The sequence below is a fragment of the Marmota flaviventris genome, chromosome 13 (assembly GCF_047511675.1).
Source record: "Marmota flaviventris isolate mMarFla1 chromosome 13, mMarFla1.hap1, whole genome shotgun sequence".
Classification (NCBI taxonomy): Eukaryota; Metazoa; Chordata; class Mammalia; order Rodentia; family Sciuridae; genus Marmota; species Marmota flaviventris.
In genome coordinates, this window is record NC_092510.1 from 95,265,161 (window position 1) to 95,284,449 (window position 19,289).

Sequence of the window (19,289 nt, forward strand, 5' to 3'; positions counted from 1 at the left end):
GGATGACACTGGCATCCACACGCCTCACTGACTGTGATCAGCAGCTAGTGAACTAGAGAGGGGGATGCTCATACCTCCCCTTCCAGACCTACCTCCCTGTGCTCATCTAGTGCCATTTGCCTGATCTTTGTCTCTGGATATTGTCACTGCAAGGCAGAAAAAATATCCTCTGACTAGCTACTTTTCTTCTTCTTATTTTCCCCCTTAACGTATTTAACGTTGTTATAGATACGCAAGAGAAAGTGCCACTATTTGACTCAAAAAGGAAAATTCTACACAACATTATTGCAGTTGTTAAAAACTGTCTTTTAAATTGCTTTTGGGGGAAAACTGCTCTGGTGTCAGGCCTCTGAAAGCAGTGGGACAGGAATGAGGTGTCTTAGGTCCCTGGCAAGTCTCAAAGTCATCTCTGGAGTAAGGTTACTCTTCTGAAGCAACAGTTTTTCTTGGAAAATAGCTAAAACTAGTCTTGGTGGAGGAAGAGTTTTCCTTATAGCCACTAACAGGATAAACACAGGAACCACTTGGAGAAAGGGCCTTCTGCTAGGACAGACAGGCTCTTCCTTGAGGCTGTAGAGATGTAAGGGGCAGATGCAGCACTCCAAGCTTCTGTGTATTCTATAATCATTCTCTCCAAAATCACATTGATGTTTTAGTACATGTCTTCTTCTAAATGTTTTGTGAGAAGAAGCAATAGGCTCTGGAAAGTACTAAACTATTAATACAAAAACTTTAAAAATCACTAGTAAATAAATTTGTTACAGGCAATTATAGTTTGCTCACTTTAGAATATTTGGCCTAGGAAATCAAATTTGCTGGTATAAGCCACATGATGAAGGAGCTTTGGGATAATTAACCAACCCCCTATATAGGGTATGGTTACCTTATTAGTTAAAAATCATGAGAGCTCACTCTCTGGATCTAGTTTTCTTTTTGTTCAAAATAAACAGTGCTTCCAGCAGAATCAAATTCAAACACAATCCAAGGGCTCATTCCGTCACAGGGGACACACTTTCCATAGACTTAATATACTGGAAAACAACAAGTGCAGGAGAAGGCCAAGTCTCATGTGTAGAAAAGGAAACAAACTGAATCCTGCAGACAAAGCCAGGTTTCCTGGTGTACCTGGCACAGTGGTGGCAAAAGGGATGACAGCAACTGAGATCCAGTGAGCACTTTTATAGACTGGGTTTTTAATGAGTCCATTCAAAACCACAACGCTGAGAGGTAGTTATTATTACCCTTATTTCAGAAAAGATAGCTGAGGGGGGAAGGGATGATGATTTGCCTAACTTCACGGCTTGTGAAAGGTACAGCTGGGCTGAGGACTTGAGCTGGTTTGGTTCCAAAGACTACGTCCTTTCCATCCACTCATGCTGCCACACCCAAATAAGAAGGTGTCATTGGTGTTTCTAGGGAGAAAAGTACACCTGCCTCCTCTGAGCTTGGGTTTGCAACCTTACCCAGTGGGAGCACAGTAGGGAACAGGATGGCCTGTGGAAATAAGGGTTTACATCTCAGCTCTCCCACTAGATTGTGCGACCTTCACAAGTTTCTACAGCCTCTGAGCTTCAGTTCTCTCTTAAAACAAAAATAACAAGCAATCCAAATAGTTGTTTTTAAGAATTAGAATGTAATGGAAAAAAGTGTTTAGCAGACCAGGTATCAGTAAGTGGTAACCATTATTACACTGTAATATGTTCACAACTTAAAACCAAAGGTCAATGGCAGAAACTGTGACCTCAAACATGTTATTTAACATATTAGGTAATGAAAAATAAAATATCCTAAAGAAAAGATTAGTGTTTTCTTTGCCACAAGCATATATATGTATGTGTGTGTGAAATTCCCATTAATATCAGCTAAGTCTAAATTATATTTTTAATTTTGGTGAGTTTTTCCTATTTTATTATGAGCAATTTCTTTTCACAGGAAAGTTGAGACAGCTACACATTGAAAACCTACTTGCCTACCACCTAGGTCCTACAATGAACAATGTACCATATTAGCTTCATCACATATGGACCCATCAATCCATTCTATTTTTAAAAATGCATTTGAAGCAAGGAACAGACACCAGTACATTTGCTCTAAACACTTTAGTGAGGAAACCATTAACTCCAGTCTGATGTTTAAGATTTTCTTTTTACTTCTGGGTTAAATTTACAAATGATGATATGCACAAATCTCATGAATACAATTTGACAGTTTTAACAAGGACATATACCTGTTTGATCCCAGCTCCTGCCAATACTTAGATTCCCTGTCATTATACAGATTAAATCCTTACTATTACCCTGACTCCAGAGAGCTCTGGATCAGTCTTCCATTTTAACTGAGGAAGCTGTGATATAGGGAAAAACACACAGGGATCAAGAATCAAATTTCAGGGTTGGGGTTGTGGCTCAGTGGTACAGCACTTGCCTAGCATGCATGAGGCACTGGGTTTGATTCTCAGCACCACATACAAATAAGTGAAAATAAAAGTCCATCAACAACTAAAAAATATTAAAAAAAAAAAAAGAGTCAAATTTCATCAAGATTACTTGCTAGCAAAATGCATGTGCATGCACACACACACACACACTATATACATAGGTGTGTGTGTATGTGTGTATACATATCTTCTATTTTATATATATCCTCAGTTTTCTTGACTGAAAAAAAAAAAGAACACAAAGATAATGCCCATCTCATCTCACAAGGTCTTTTGTAAAGGTTAAATACAAAAATACCTGGATTACAGTAAGTTTTAAGTAGAATGTAATTAAATAAAAATTATTCCCTTGGTACTTTCTACCTTCTCTTCTCCCCTCAATCTAAGGATGCTGCCTTCAAAAAGAAAATGTTAAGGACAACAACAACAACAACAAAATGGTTAAATGAGAGATGAGGGAAAAGGCATCTCCCTGCATAGGCAGTCCTCTCCCAATTTATCCACTCTGACTTCAGCTAATTAAACATCTGTCTCAATGGGGTCCTCAGCAAATTAGTCATCCCCACTTTGTGACACTGATTGTTGGTTACAGCCTTTCCTCACTTGCTACCATTCCCGGAAACTTCTAGGAGTTTACTCACCAGGCACATGGCAAGGAATGATGCAGGGTCCCCATTAACCCCCTACAGTTGCCCTTGGTGCCAGTGCTGTTCATAATGCTGCCAGACTTGTCCTCAGACATGCCTCCCCCAAACAAACCTGCTAAGGATGACAACTTTTGGTCTAAATTTCTGATTTCTAGATTCTGATGTGTTTTATATATATATGTATGTATGTACAAACCTAAAACAAAGTAGTTAATAAAAATTTTATTGACAATCTTTTTTAATAATTAGTTTTGATGACAAAGCAAGCAAGTAACATAAGGTCTCAAATGAGGTGAACTGGAGTCTGGTAAATTACCAGACAGACATTTCTGAACACATAAACAAAAGCTTTGTTGATGATCAAAGGCTAGCAGGTAACAAGTGAAACTGCCTGGTCTGAGTGTGTGCACACACGCAACTGCGTGCACTTGTGCACCTGCTTGGGCAGAAAGAGCGGGAGGCTTCCTGGGGAAAAATGGTATTCTAAATTTCAGAGCACATCTTAAAAACAGTTTTCTGAAATTAGACTTTTTCTCAATTCCTTTTCCCACTAAAAAACCTGACTAACTTATATCTTTTAGAAAGAGAGGTGGCTAATGAACACATTAAAAACACTTAGCCACAATAAAGACCCAGATATGCAAATTAAAATAAAATACTAACCACTAACTATCAGTTTGGCAAAAATTAAAGACCAATAACATCTAGTGTTGGTAACAGGGTGGGAGGGAAGTGCTCTCATATATTTTTGGGAGTGACAGAGTAAGTAAAAACTTCTTGAAGGGCAATTTGTTTTTTCAACACTTTAAATAAGCAAACTTCTGACAAGCAGCTCTGTATTTAAAATCCAGCACAAATGTGCAATGAATATCATTCATTCAAGGTTGTTCACTGAATGTTTTTTGTATACAGAATATTTTGAAATAATTGAGGTATCTTTCAATAGAGTTAAATATAGAAAAATTTAAAAATACATGATGTCATATAGAATAATGCTAATCACATATTACTGAATAAAAAAAAAGCAAATGTAAACTCATATATTGTGTGGTATCACTACCAAAAAACCAAAAAACCCTTTCCACATACACACTTATTTCATGAGTCCATTTAACAAACATTTATTGCATGTCCTGGACTATCTGTACACCTCCGAATTATTTCATTTTTTTCAATTATTTAACTTTATTAGAAAATTGTTTTCAAGCCTATCTCTACCACCACCTTCTTCTGAAATTAATCCCAGGAGATCCGGCTGCAGATCTCAGCTATTTCAATTCTCCCAAATTGCGCATTCAGCTCTAGTAAAAGATACCAGACTTTTACCAAGGTGTCTATCCCACTACTTCCTGAACAGAACACCTTCTTGTCTTCTCCACACCTTAGTCATCATCTGTTGGACAGGTTCCTCAGGAGCCTCTGCACAGGTGCTCTTCTCATATTCTCTGGCCTCTAATACACTTGTACAACGCTGATGGTGTTTATTTGGAAAGAAATTCTGACTATATTGCCCTCTTTTCAATGGTCCCCCTCTGCCTCAGAATAAAGTTCAAATTTAACACATTTCACAAACATGACCGAGCCCCCAAATGATCACTTCAGTCTCATCGTGCCCTGCCCTCCAGCTCATGATGCTGAGCTACCTGTGACTTCCTTCCTTCAGCTGAATGTTCTTTCCCCTCCCTCTCTGCCTAGCTCATTTCTATTCCTCTTCAGCCCTCAGCCAAATAACATGCTCAAGACAGCCGTCCCTGACTGCACCAGGGCTGCCCTCCTTCCAAGAGCACTCAGGCCTGAACTTACTTCCATTTGTCATATGCATGGTGTTATTATTACCTGTTTATTTGCTTGTTTCCACAACTAGACAGCCAGCTCTCTGAGGGTCAGAATCATTTCTTGGTCTATCCAAAATCCCTAGTGCCCACAAGTGCTTATTATGTAATAAGCTCCAATAAATGAAGGCACCTCTTTCAGGTTTGGGGACACCATCAGGCCAAGATTGGTTGGATCTAGCTCCTGACTAACCTCTGTAGTTCAGCCTCTGTCCCCTTCTTGCACAGAACTTCTGTTTTATGACTACATCTCAAAATACATGGTCTCTTCTGCCTGGAACGTTCTTCTCATTTAGCCATCCACCAAACTCCTAATTAATCTCCAAAAAACCTTCATGGAAACCATTCTGAAGTGCCTTTTCTCAGCCCTGCCCACCAGGTTGTGTTACATACTGCACTTCCTTCTCATCTGCACTGCTTTAGTGGCCTGTATGCTTCTGCCCTGCTCATGGATTTTCCATGTTTGGGTGCCTCTTTTTGTGTGTTCTCATCAAGTTTTCCACCTGATTTCTAGTATAGCACTGGCACAGAGCAGGTAGCATTCGATGATGACTACTGAACTAAGCAGCATCTCAAAGCCAAACAGAGCCTAAAAGTGCACACAGTCCACCGCCTCCGTGAGTCCTTCCCCGCTCACCCTGTCCTGCATTAGAACTGAGGCAATTGGGGCCCAGAGGTTAAATGTGTGATTATGCAGTCCTACAGACCCCTAACTCTAAGATAGATTCTAAAAAACATTTTAAACATTTCTAAAATAAGAATATAGTTTATAATCAACATGTACATCTAATATACTAGTATTTCTTAAGTGCCTATTATTAAATTAGTAGTGCTCTAGAATTAGCCCTCAGTGGACCTAGGAAAAGAGAGTTAAATAAATTTAACTAGAAAGGCTGTGTGTGCCTCTACACTATTACAGAGCCTCTTGAAGTGTATGTCTTTTCTCTTCCTTTCATTCTGCTTTTTCATTAATCTAATCCATGCTTCTGACTGCCCCAGATGAAGTGAATGAATAGATTTTGTAATGGAAAAGGAACTTCTGAAAGATTAGCAACTAGCAGGAAGAGTAAATGCTGGTCAAATGTAGTTTTGGCGAATGATATATTTCAAGTTTTTCTGATGTGGCAGTTGCGAGAGCTCATAACACCCTTCTAAAATAATTGGGTCTCTGAAGTGGTTCCAAAAGATTTTTGCTTGACATAAATTCTCTAAATTTCCAGGCTTTCTAGATAAAATACTTGACTGCAATGCCATCTTTAACGTGCTCTGTTCTATACTGAAGAAGATCCATCAGGAGCCTCAGAGCACTCCAGACAGAGGGAGGCTCAGGTGAGATGAAACAACAAGATAATGAGGCAGGGAGAGGAGGTGAGGAGGAATATTTACCTTGGAGCTTCTTGCCTGGGGTGCTTCCACCTTACACATTTAAACACCTTAGAAGCCCTAATTTACTGTATCATTTTGCCACTGGGTTACTAGATACCAAGTATCAGTTCTTGATTTCTTCCTCAGCTCCCAGCATGAGTGGCATCAACATGATTATTTATTCCTTCATAAGGAAGAGGAGTTGTCTGCAGAAATTACTACCTCTTTGAGTAAACAAACAAACAAACAAACAAACACTTAAATAGCCCTATTTACCTTTTCTTCCTCTTTTTCCTCTTTATGATTACTTGCTATAGCATAAGGAAACTATACTTCTGTGTCCCTGGCTTACAAACTCTATCTCCAAAGAACAAAGGACCTTGGGTTTTCTCTTTACACTTAGACATGAAGTAGGTCTCTGTTTGACCCTATTGTCAGAAGATTGTTCAGCTTACTTGAGCCACAGATAGCATTTCAAAGACAAAAGAGTTTTAAAAATCTGACTCCATCTACAACATATATGGGTTTCCCTTCTTAATAGGGCAGCTCAGGCCAGGTGTATGTTGCTTTAAGAAAGCTAGACATAAAACATTAAAACTGACACCAATACAGACAAACTGTGCAATTACAAAAAGAATTCCTGGCTTTATATCCAGATTCACCACAGGGTTCCTTTAAATGCGGCTCTTCCCTAGTGCATTTAGATCTCACAATCAATGAACATTTCTGTTTACAGAATTTTAAATTTGTTTTCCCATTAGGGTTCTAATAAGCAACATGGTACAAATAAAAAGACTATGAGCTCTGAGGTCAAAAATGTCTGGGCTTCAATTTAGATTCACCATTTACTTACTATGGAAATTTGGGTAACTTCTCTCAAGGCTGGGGAAAGAGAGGATGGGAGAAGAACCTGATTACACATGTAGTTATCAGAGTTCCTTGATTCTAAAATGCACTGTGTGTGTGTGTATGTGTGTGTCACTGGGGACTGAACCCAGGGGTGCTCCACCACTGAGTTATTTCCTATTTTTATTTTGAGACAGGGTCTTGCTAAGTTGCCTAGACTGGTCTGGAACTTGCTATCCTCCTGCCTCAGCTGGGGTTACAGGCATGGGCCACTGTACCCAGCTTTTCTGTTCACCTTTTTTTTTTCCCCCTTCAGTGCTGGGGGATGAAAGGCAGGGCGCACTGTGTGTTAGGCAAGTGCTCCACCACAATGCTACATCCCCAACCCTCCATCCACTTTTTTATATTTCTGAAGTCTCATCTATAAAACAGGTATAATCAACTCTGCTTTCTGGGTATGTCATGCAGATTAAATGAGATAATATCTGAAGTACACAAAGGTGCTTAGTATATCAGCCGTCACTCCCCTTGGAAAACAGATCCTGCTTTTGGAAAGACCAGCTCTTCCTCTGACACAAAGCCCCTTTTAAACAGTCTTGATAAACAACAAACTCATTTGCATACGACTTTCTAGGTCTGTCTGGAGTGAAATAGACCTAGGATGTACAGAATTGCAAACTAGCCCTGTTGCAGCCCACTATGCTCCAGCAGGTCCACGCAGGGCCACAGGCTCTAAATTCCTCCCCTTCGCCTGGTCTGTTTGATCTTATCCATCACACTGTAACCATTAATTCTGTACACACACACACACACACACACACACACTCCACCCCCACATTTCTTTCCAGTTCTTTTCTTTCTTTGTGTCTGCATGTCTCTTCCCCTCTTTTTAAAGACTCAGTGGTTGGAAGTTTGAATTTTTTTCTGAATGCAACTGAAGTCAGTAAATCAGTGAAGGGTCTGGAGCATATATGATCTGATTCATATTTCAGAAGGTATCTCTGATCACTAGAAAGTGCTTAAGAACAGAAGCAAGAAAACCAGCCAGGGTGCTATTTTCAACAGTTCAGAAGAAAGTCTCAGTAACTTGGACTTATCCAATGAAGATGAAAATGACTGAATGGATTCAGGATATATTCTAGAGGTAAAACTGATCAAGGTATCTTTGCTAATGGTTAAGACATGGGGAGACAGAGCAGGGAAAAATTCAAGACTGACAAGTGGATAGTAGTTTGGTGATTGGGTGGATGACTGTATCCTATGCTGGGCACTTATTGTAAGTCAATTTTACTACAATTTTGGGTGGGGAGAAGTTAAGTAAATTCAACTGCAAAGTAATCTAAATGTTCTCTTTATCCTTACATATGGTAAGCCACTGCTTTGAATGGCACTGCCCTCTCCACAGTCTCTAGTGAAGGTCATTATGTGAATTTCTCAGAAGAGGAGTTCCCTAAACACCAAACAGGATGCAGTGAGTTTTCCTGCAAGCTATTCTTCACCCTTTCAGGCCTTTATTCTTACTTTCTCTCTAGAACACAAAGTCCTCCTCAGCAAGGGTCTTGTGGATCCTCACCACTGCTTCCTTGATCGGACACAGGTCTAATATATGGGGGTACACAAAGAGGGAATGTACCCCAGAGCTACAATGTGTTATGGATAAATATGTAGATTTTTACACGAATTTTTAAAAATCCAATGATGCCATTATTAGTATCCCTCAGACCAGAACCCCACACCCTGTGGTAGATATTTGCTTCCTCTTTCTGCTGCTAGCAGTACTTTAGGGAATTCCCTACTGTGCTTCAGGGAACACCCTGGTGACATTCTAGGCAGTCTTGTGAGATCAGATCTAACTAGCAAGCAATGGGTGCTCTGTAACTTAATATAACTAGAGATGTTAAGAGGGCATTCATTTGACAAAGCTAACACTTTCCTTTTGAGTGTTACAGGTGAAATTTTATAAGACAGTAGGAATGCACGTCACAAGGTTTATAATAGCAGAACTTTTAAAAAGGATCTCCACACTAATAAAAATTTATCTTTCACATCAAAAGGCAAGAAGATAGGGGTAAGGAAAAGTGAATTTGCTTCTGTTCACCTCTCAGCAGATAATAGAGAAAAGCACCTCCATTTCATAATGAGAATGAATACTGAATCAGCAATACAGAATTCTACTCTGCTTGGTTAATCCCACTGTGAAGCCTTCTCTCTTGTAGATCAAGAGGTACCTGTATTCCCTGGGTCAGTGTTAAAATTGAAACTGATCTGCCTCCATTTCTCAACCATGTCTCTGTCATAGCCAACATCAAGCTTTAGGAGACCAGTGGGTAATAGTATTTCTAAACAACAATAAACGAAACACTGAGAAGCTCATGAGGTCACTGTTCAAGCAGGTGACCTTGACAGAGGGAGATCCGATGAACTGAGGTCTTTATTTACTAAACAGGTGAGTATATTTTGCTGGCTGAATCCAGGGGCCTAACAGGTTATCTTCACTGTGTCAAAAACTCACCCATGTAACTATTTAAATTAGTAAAAAGATCTCATCAAATTCTTCGGAAAACTGATTCTCCATTTACTATTTTCTCCAATAGTGGGAACTTCCTAGCAATGCATGTAGATTCCAAATGTCAATAGGTCAGAAATAAAATGAAAAGCTACAGAGAAACTTCTAAAAGAAACTTTAAAAGTAGACTTTAAAAAATGGGCCTTAGCAAAGAACTGACTGGAACACACTGTGCAAAGACCCCTATAGCTAAGTACATGAATATCAACAGGAAAAAGCCCTGTAGTGTTTACAAATAGTGATTCTATGAAATAATACAAGTAATGCAAGTCAAAATTTGGATTAGTTACAAGTGTTTGTAATGGTATTCTATCATAAAAAGCAAAAATATTTTAAATCCCTCTGTGTTTTTATGGATGAAGCAATTTACCTAAACAAAGAAGAATTTCTGCTCAAACATATAGTACTTTCTGATATTTTTACAAATAGCAAGTGCCAGAGGGAAGGACAATAAAGTATTTAAATATCAGGACTATCATTAATCCCACATTTTGATTTAATATGAAATAGTTCAAATTCTTAATTCATTGTTACAATTAAATGAAGTGCTGTGTGGTTATTCGGGAACAAGATAGAAGTTCACTGTTAGTTTACCAAAGAATTTCTGAAATCTTATTCTAATATTAACTAACAGCTAATGAACAGCATGGGAACTACTAACTTTACAGGGCCCACACGTGTTACTTTATTTCAGGTGGCATTTTTCCACTTCTCAAGTTAAAAAACAATAGTAAAGAGACAAACAGGGTTCTGCACTCCATCAGTTAAAAGCTGCTTGACCAGAGAGCTAAGCACTCTGATCCTGTTCTAGATATAATAGACATCTTCTTCCAAAGACTGGGCAGGCTACTGTGGGACAACTAGCAAGTAAAGGACGAGTATCTCTAACTTGGCATCTCTTCCCACCAAGTTCATGACTAAGTTCATGTGTCATAATGGGTAAGCACTAAGTATTTCATAGCAATTTTGAGTACCAACAGATTCTGAAAAGTAAATGTACTTATGCTCCCTTATATGACATCAGATTTCTCTCTTTTCATTAATCAACTTCTAAAAGAAACCCACCACACAAAGTTCAAAACCACAAAGTATTCTCTGACTTTACCGTGCTAACCTTAGGCAAATATCTTAGCCAAACTAGAGATCCTCTTATATCATGAGACCAGACATTTAATAAAGCAATTGAAAGAGCTTCTTATTATAAGAGCTTTTTGGATTAAGAAAATGGACAGTAATTTATGTAAATGTATCAATCTCAATTGGCTTCTCTAGTATGAAAAGGAATAAATAATGCAGATCACTTTTTCTGATATTGAGTACTAAGTCTTTGCCAAGGATATGGCAAAGACTCTGAAGGAAATGGCAGAAATGCAGACACAAAGGTGAACATAAATAAATGTGTGTGTGATAAATGTGGATGCTGGGGATGACATGGATAAACAGGCATAAAATTGGACAGAGATGGCTGCAGACAGAAGGAAAGACACTGGCTCAGCTTTATCCCGGCAACTTCATAGGAGTTTCATGGTCTCAAAAAATCTGTGACAGCAGAATTTCTATTAAGAAGGTTAAAAGTTCTACTTCCTTCTTTGACAATTCAAAATACTGCATTCTTAGAGTATAAAGAATTACATCACAAAATATGTATCATGTAAAAAAAACTTAGAGACAAACAAGAGAAAAGAACCCAGATTCTAAAGGAGGATGGATGCTTATTAAATATCTCTGAGTATCTAAGGCGCTTTAAAAGCTACTGATTGGCACCTGGAACCCCAAAATATCTACTTTCCCTTGGGAAGGAGAGGCTATGCCTCTTCAATCATCCCCTAAATGCAAAGAGGTTTGACCCCCACGCAATAGATAAAAGTCACCCAAAAAATGAACAAAAGAGGTGTTTGGAAAAACCAGAACACCATTCATCCCAGCTAACGACTTGTTCATTATGAGTGATGATGGATAAAGACTTCTCATGCTGAGATGAAATCAAGATTTATATGCATTGTTTCCTCTCCCAACTTGTGGGAAGATCATCATCATTTAATTCTATCTCTGCGGCCAGTGATGGGCATCCAGAGAGCTGGTTATCAAACGGCGCAGTCAGCTGGCAAAAGCCGAAACGTGCAGTTGGCACATCTGGACGGAGCCGCCACAGCCGAGGGTGAACAATGACTCCTGGCAAGCATCCAAATTGCTTGCAGACGCTAGCAGGTCTCATCTACAACCGCCCCTACCAGCATCTCTCTCTCTCTCTCTTTTTTATGAGAATCAGATTTTCATTGCTCCATTCAATTGCTCTCCTCTGCCATTTTTTACAGCTCTTATCGTTCCCCTGGAATATGGCCTTGAGACAGCTCATCCGTGTCCTTCACTGTGTTATCTCTTCTAACTTTTATTAAAACTTCAGCTTTCATCTGAAGATAGCTAATTAAATCTGGAACAGATTATATGCTTTCCCTTAAAAAGAGCACAAAACTATTTTCTTCATTACGAGCAATGTTTTTTTATCCTTTCCAAAAGGTGAAATCAGGTGTTTAAGAAGTCTTTTTATTTACAAAGCTCTTTGACATGTCATACATAGGTTGATTTATATTAAAGTTGTCTGTGGTATGACAAATCTTTGAGCTATTTCTCAAGATAATTATTTCTCAATACCAGCAATATTTTCCCCCTATATTCTTTAAATATCATAGCTAGGATCAGAAGCCTATTTTCTACACCAAGTCGGGGAGTGAAGAGTTAAGAGACTAATACGTATTTGTATCCATAAAGTGACTTATCTTTAAAAAAGATTTTTAAAGGTTGTCTTCATTTGGTAAAAATGAAATTTTTTTCTTCTATTTTTTTCCATATCTTAAACACTAGTAATTAAAAGTTCTCCTTTGAAAAATTATGTGAAAACATGAAATTAAAAGCATTAATTCAAGTTCAGGATTGATTCAGTTTTTAAGACAGCTTTACATCAACTAATGGTTAACACAAGTAGCTCTGTCTTAATTTACCACAAATTATTAATGACGGAATGTCCATAACTGATATGAACATATTCTTCACACATATGTCCCTGACCCAATCCCTTCCTAAGGCCCAGCTGGGGTTTGGTTGGTGGGGGGAGGGGTGGGAGTTGAATTATTTGTGTTTTGTTTTGGTGCTGTAGACCTGCTAACCAAACCTCCTAGCAATGATATCTGAAACAACCCAGCCAGCCATTACACACAGCCCTTTTCACTAAGGGTTAAGCTTCTGCTGCTGGGTTGGATTCTACTCTCCCACCTGATATCTTCTGGGATCCTTTTCTTCGCTTCACTGCCTTCAGCAAGATCTCCTTCATGGTGACCTTGGTGTTGTCCACCTGAATGAGGGAGAATCCATGAGCAGCATTTCTGCAGGAAAAGACAAACGTTAAATCATCACAAACATTCAACCAGAGGGACATTACTACAATCTTTATCGTGTTTCAGAAAGTTTTAAACTAAGTGTAAATCAATTATTAGTGTCAATTACCTAAAAATAGGTTAAATTTAATCTACTTCTAATGCAGGGAGGGAGATACTGAAGTATAAGAAGTTCCAAATGAAAGAGAGGTCAGGGTTAGGGTATTTTTTTTTTTCCCGATTCATCTCAAATTGAAACTAATAGGTCTGTGTGAGTCAGTAATACTGTGGGTTCCTGGTGCTGGCTCCTCAGTCAAATCCTGCAGCGAGGACTGACAATTGGTAAACTTGGCATGTCAGCAGATGTCACTGCAGGCAGATCCTGCCATTGGAATAACAAGCCCTGGAGGAAAAGCATCATGAAGGCTGGGGGAAAGGACACCCCAAAGCAATTTAGATGCAGAAAAAGAAAAGGCTTTTTTAACCGCCTAGCAAAGCATACATCTCTCTTTATGTGTATTATTAAATATAGAGTTTGTGTACATGTCAGTAGGAATGTTTTCATCTACTTAGTCCTAAAAAGACAAACAAAATATTACCTGATGCACAAACTATTATAAGACAAAGAATTAACACCACTTGTAAGCTTCTAGTCGATCAAATTAGGTAGGGGTAGGGGACTTCATCTAAGGGGAAAATAGCTAAAGAACAAGTAGTCAAAAACAGCAGCCCAACTCCTGGGTGAGGTATAAACCTCACCAAGACTGTTAATTGCAAAAGCAAGTATCCTAACTATTACCCACTACGCTTGGGCAAAGGAACAAAACGGGACCATTCCAAGTAATTCGTGTAACAAGCAGGACCCAAGTTTCCAACTATGGAACACGGGAATTGCCAAGAGGAGTCTGGTCACATTCCCATTTCCCTGTAAGACTCTCAAAGGGGAACATGGCCAAAAAACATGGCAGAACTTCCTATTGACAAGAAATCTGAAAGAAAAGCCAAAGCCCCAAGCTAAATCCTGGAAAAGCTTCTCAAAGGTAGGATAGACTGGGAAGGGGCCTGAAGTCTAGGTTGGACCCAACCAGGTGGCTGGCTCTCCACAGGGGCGAGGGGCCAATATCAAAACCAAGAACCCAATTTGCTTCCCTAATACAGAGACATATCACAACCCTCCTCTCCATACGGATGGCTATTTAATCTCTGACATTCCATTTGTTAAAAAGCAAAACTGATGCTGGTCTGGCCAGCATGATCATCCATTTTAACTTGGTCAAGTTCTTGCTATCGAACAGCAGGCCTGAGAACTGTCAAGCTAATTTTACTGAACACTCTGTTACTGAATCATGCCTGAGCCCTGGCCATTCTTTACCTCAGAAGCTGGACCCTATCCCAGAACAATCTTTAAAAGTTTATTTTACTGATCAAAGCAAAATAAGAAATAGCTCTTTTTAAAAAAAAAAAAAAAACTATATTTAGGGAGTGATGCATAAGTGATCCTTTGGCAAGAGTACTGAAATGTAAAGTGCCTTGGACATTTAAAAACTTGGGGTATTTGTTCTGGCACTAGGCCAGTGTATGTTTGGAACAAATGCCAATCAACCACGTTCAGATTTGCCTTCCCCAGCTTTCTCCTCGGAAGTCAGTGTGTGCTCCATCTGTGGCAATATGTAGGGCGATGGACCAGCAGGGCTGAACGGGAATACAAGTTCTTGGGCACTCACAAACTAGTCCTGCCTAGACCTCAAGAACTCCCCACCCATCCGGGTTCTACTTCAAGTACTGTAGATCTGAGTCTGCTTATAAAATGCTTTCTTTCTTTCCTGATCTGCTACTGGCTGATATTCTTACCTCAAGCCAAGGCGTTCATCTTTTTCAGCAAAGGCAGACTAAAAGCTCAAAAGGAAGCCTTGTGTTTGGACTAACGTCCATAAATTAAAAGTGTCCTTTTAAAATATTTTTGAACAGAGGAAAATCCCCAGTCTGTATTTTTCTGTCATTTTACCAAAACGTACCTAGGTGACAAGGTTAAAGCAAGCAGAGGAAATCCCTGGCACTTATCATCCACAGGCATTACTGATAAATTGTGTGGTGGAGGAATAAAGGATTACCTTCTGTATTTTTTCATTACACTTTTCTTTTGTTACAGAATACATAAATCCATTGTGGCACAATGTAATATGTATCACCATGCTACACCTGCGGACGCTTCCGAGCGGCTGCCATGTCTGTGCAGTCAGGAATGATAAGTGAACCACCCGTGAATGTTAACGATAGTGATCATTCTGAGGTAACTCGGCTCTCCATCTTCCTTTACAGCCTCCGTGCTGAAGCCAGGGTAGCAAGGTTCACGAGAGGAAAATGAAAACAAGAGCAACGGGCAGGGGCACGCACGGCACTCGGAATGTGCCTTTGCGAGTGTGCAGTATCTCACTCTGGGGTTCCATTTCTGTAAAAACCTGCACATTAAGAGGAGAAAGAGGCTCTGCCCCGCACAATGCACACTACACCAGACTTAATGAAAGTTTCCTCGAGTCACTCCCACACTCCACTCCTTGTCCCCCAGACCAGCACAGATGTTGGCTCTTGTGCCTCCTCCGCAGCACTGCAGGGGCTCAAGTGGGCAGCACTTGGGCTTCTGAGTAAAACACCTAAAGGCTTCTAAAACCAAAGAGTTCTCAGAATCCATCTGGATGCTACTGTTAAGTTATTCTTCCATTTAATAAGTGGAAATGGAGACTTGCTACCCCAATTTTCAGCTTGACTTCCAAACAGTCTGGGTTTTATGCCTCATTTCTTTACATCCAGGGTTTTTTATGGGCTTTCTGAAAAGTCTTTTGAAATACATCTTTTAAAGCCACTCTTATTTCATGGAAGGCTTTGGATCTGAGACTGAGAAGACAATGGTTCTGAAGCAAATGTGTGCTACTAGTCCCACCTTCCTTCCCCTGGGCTGTGACCTGCACACAGGTGACCAGCTCAAACGGACCAGCAGGCCATATACAGACCCAGTTTCTTGGCTCAGAAACTGCTCCCCTTGTAGACAGGCAGCTTGCTTCCCAGAGGAGGGCATTCCACCGCTCCTGGGCTGCCTGTGCTAGTCCAAGATGAAACTCCACTTCAGGGAGCTGACTAAATGCTGCCAGGAGTGCTTCAGTCAATTCAAAGCTAGGCCCTGTCAAGTCTGTAACCACTGAAAAATGTACGGGCATTTTAAAAAGAGATTACTCACTTGAGGAATTCGCTCTGTGCCCGTGCAAATCCTCTAAGTTGCCATAGGGAAGTTCTGACACTAGCATTAACCCAACACAGGAGCATTTCTCCACAAAGCAGGAAACCAGAGGTGCCCAAGACACACAGAAAACAGGGGCCCAGATCTTCATCTGAAAAGCGTAGGTTCTTTGTATGGTTATAGATCTGGAACCAGAACCCAAGTGGGAAGGCAACATATTGGAGAGGAAAACACATGGGCTGGGAGTTAAAGCCCTTTGACTGAAATCCTGATTCCATGGCTGACTAAATGCTTCCCTCAGCTGCGTCCAGGAAACAAGGAAGCGACTTCCCCTCAGAACTGCCATGAGGCTGATATATACAACAAATGCCAAGCACCTGGCACTAAGGCCGGCACTTGGTCAAAGACGTTTCCTAATGTTAGTTCTCTTTGACCCCCAAGATCCAAGTCACCACCTCAAGAGAAGAGGCTCCGTGTGGTCCCATAATGCTCCTATACAGAGATTTAATGCTCCTATACAGAGATTGCTTACTGGAGGAATAGATCTCAATACTGATTGCATGTAGCTGATAACAATGGAGCAGTAAAATGTGTTGATTTGCTGGGCTTGGTGGCAACATTTAGGGGCACTATCAGCAAGTAATGGCCCAGGAAGCAAAACTTCCCTGAGGATCAAAGGAGAGTACGCTGGGGCTCCATTTACACAGCCTTCCTTTTGTTAAAAGAAAATATTATTTTAGTTGTTGATGGACCTTTATTTTTTATTTATTGATTTACATGCAGTGCTGAGAATTGAACCCAGTGCCTCACGCATGCTAGGCAAGTGTTCTACCACTGAGCTACAATCCCAGCCCCACAGCCTTCCTTTTTGAGAGAGTAAACCACTGGTGTACTCTAACTTGACTTAACTCACTTGTCGTGGATGGAGATGATGGAAGTCAAAATTCATTGTGGGGCAGAGAAATTCAGTGAGGTTAATTAAGAGATTTCTGATCAGCACACTATATACACTGTTCACGTTTAACAATGCCCCTTGGTTACCAATCACAAAAATAATAGCCACAATTACTATTTATTGAAGTTTACTATGTACCTAGTGCTGTTTTAAGTGTGTGCGCGTGCACACACACACACACACACAATCCTAAAATACATATTATTATAGCATTTTACAGAAACTGAAGCCGGCAGCATCAGGTAATTCACCTGAGGTCATTCTTCTTTAATGATCCTATTTTGGATCCAGAAATATAAAATATGGCTACTAACTAGGTAGCACAGTCCAGTGGAAGCAAAAGTCAAAGAAGCCAACAAATTATTATAATTCTCTGTGATCAGCACAAAGTCAGAGACAATCTCAGGGTCTTGCTGAGACTTGGGGGCTCTTGATCCAGCCACACGCAGGTGAGGGGAGTTAGAGAAGCTTTCCAGTGGGGACGATGTCTCAAACACTGTTGCAAGGTTTACGGCATGCCAAGAAAGATGGTGGCAACACCAGAAGGCAGCAGAGTGCAGCCAGATCTGGAATAAAGTGGCTGGTTTGAAGTCTCAGCTCTGCCTTCATTGGGTAAACAACATAATCACTCTGACTTCATTTTCTCATGGACAATGTGGATGATGATAATTCATGGACTGAAAGACTATACTTCTAAAGTGCTTACCACAATGCCTGTCAGAGAAGAAATATTTAATTAAGCAACAACTAATATATTAGAGTTTACAGACTTTTCTTCATATACACAGAGAAGTAATATGTAATGAGACACAATGGTAAGTCAACATTTACTGAACACTTACTTTATTTACATAACCCTCCCTGAAAGGTAGGTGCTATTACTGGTCCTGTGTGACAGCAAGGAAAGCTGAGGTTTGGCCAGGTTAAGGAGCTACATAGCTAACAAGTCGTGCAGGAGCCTTAACCCTAGGATGGCAAGACTCTGAAACCTGTTTTAACCCCTCAACAGCTCAGAAAGGAGGCGCAGGGACTTGGTGAAAGAAGAGACTTCCAGAAAGCACATCCTTCAGACTAGAACACTGACCAACCCATGGAAAATTTGTTGACCTCCCCTTCAACAAATTCATTTTGATTATAAATGTCCTGACTCTCAGACTAACTACACAACCTATAAGATCCTTTCTTGAGAGCTTGTTTGGAGGTTCTAGCAGGGGCACACAGCTACACATATACCCTTGACCGAAGGACAGTCCTTCTCTATTGGGGAAGGTCATACTCTCTGACCGAGTGCGCAGCTTTGGGAGGGTCGAATATGGAACAGTGAAGGAGGAAGGGGACACCTGCTTAACTAGCCAGCTCAGCCAAATCAGCTCTGGTGATAGATGGGGTGACAGATGTTACGGCCAGATCACCCCCACATCCTACATGAGCCTTTCTTGAAAGACCTTGGAGTTGCCACGTTTCATGAGCCACAGTCTCCTTTTCCAGAGGTGGGACAAGGCTGCCATGAACATCACTTAGTCCTCTAGTCCTGAAGATGCACAATGCTGAAGATGCACTCCTCTGGTCCCGTCCTGCTCTGGTCCCACTTCTATGCATGTTCATTCCCTAGCACTTCAAGATAGAAGATGAAAACATATGAGCAAGAGAAAGCCTTGTAATAACTGCAGCATGCCTGCGTTAAAGTAAGTCCTTCGGGTATTACTTTATCCATAAAGAGAGTTCATACGAGTGTGAATGCCACAGTTTGTTTCCCCTTGCATTGACCAAATTTTTTTAAAAAGATCAAAGCGCATTGTGTGAGCATGTGATGTTTGACATTGGACAAAGTACTCTTTTTCAAAACAGACATTTTCCAAAAACATAACTCGCTAGACTAATGGGCAGTGAGAAGCCAAAATGACTGCCCTCCGCCTTCTCCTTGTGTATCTTTGCCAGAGTCCTTGGGACTTGCCAAATCCGGTCATGCCTGCTTAGCTTGCTCGACTGATTGTGCCAGAAAAGAAAATAAGACACAGATGTATTTGAGCTCTTTGAG

The 19,289-nt window shown here is 40.3% G+C and overlaps 1 protein-coding gene across 3 annotated transcripts in view; it reads right to left on the reverse strand.

Moving 5' to 3' along the window:
- Positions 1 to 19,289, reverse strand: part of Mapkap1 (MAPK associated protein 1) — a 230,116-nt gene that overhangs the window by 78,082 nt on the left and 132,745 nt on the right. For all 3 annotated transcript variants that reach the window (XM_027944296.2, XM_027944287.2, XM_027944306.3), the window contains exon 7: positions 12,964 to 13,073. In XM_027944296.2, coding sequence (XP_027800097.2) covers positions 12,964 to 13,073 — 110 coding nt within the window. The remainder of the gene's footprint in view (positions 1 to 12,963; positions 13,074 to 19,289) is intronic.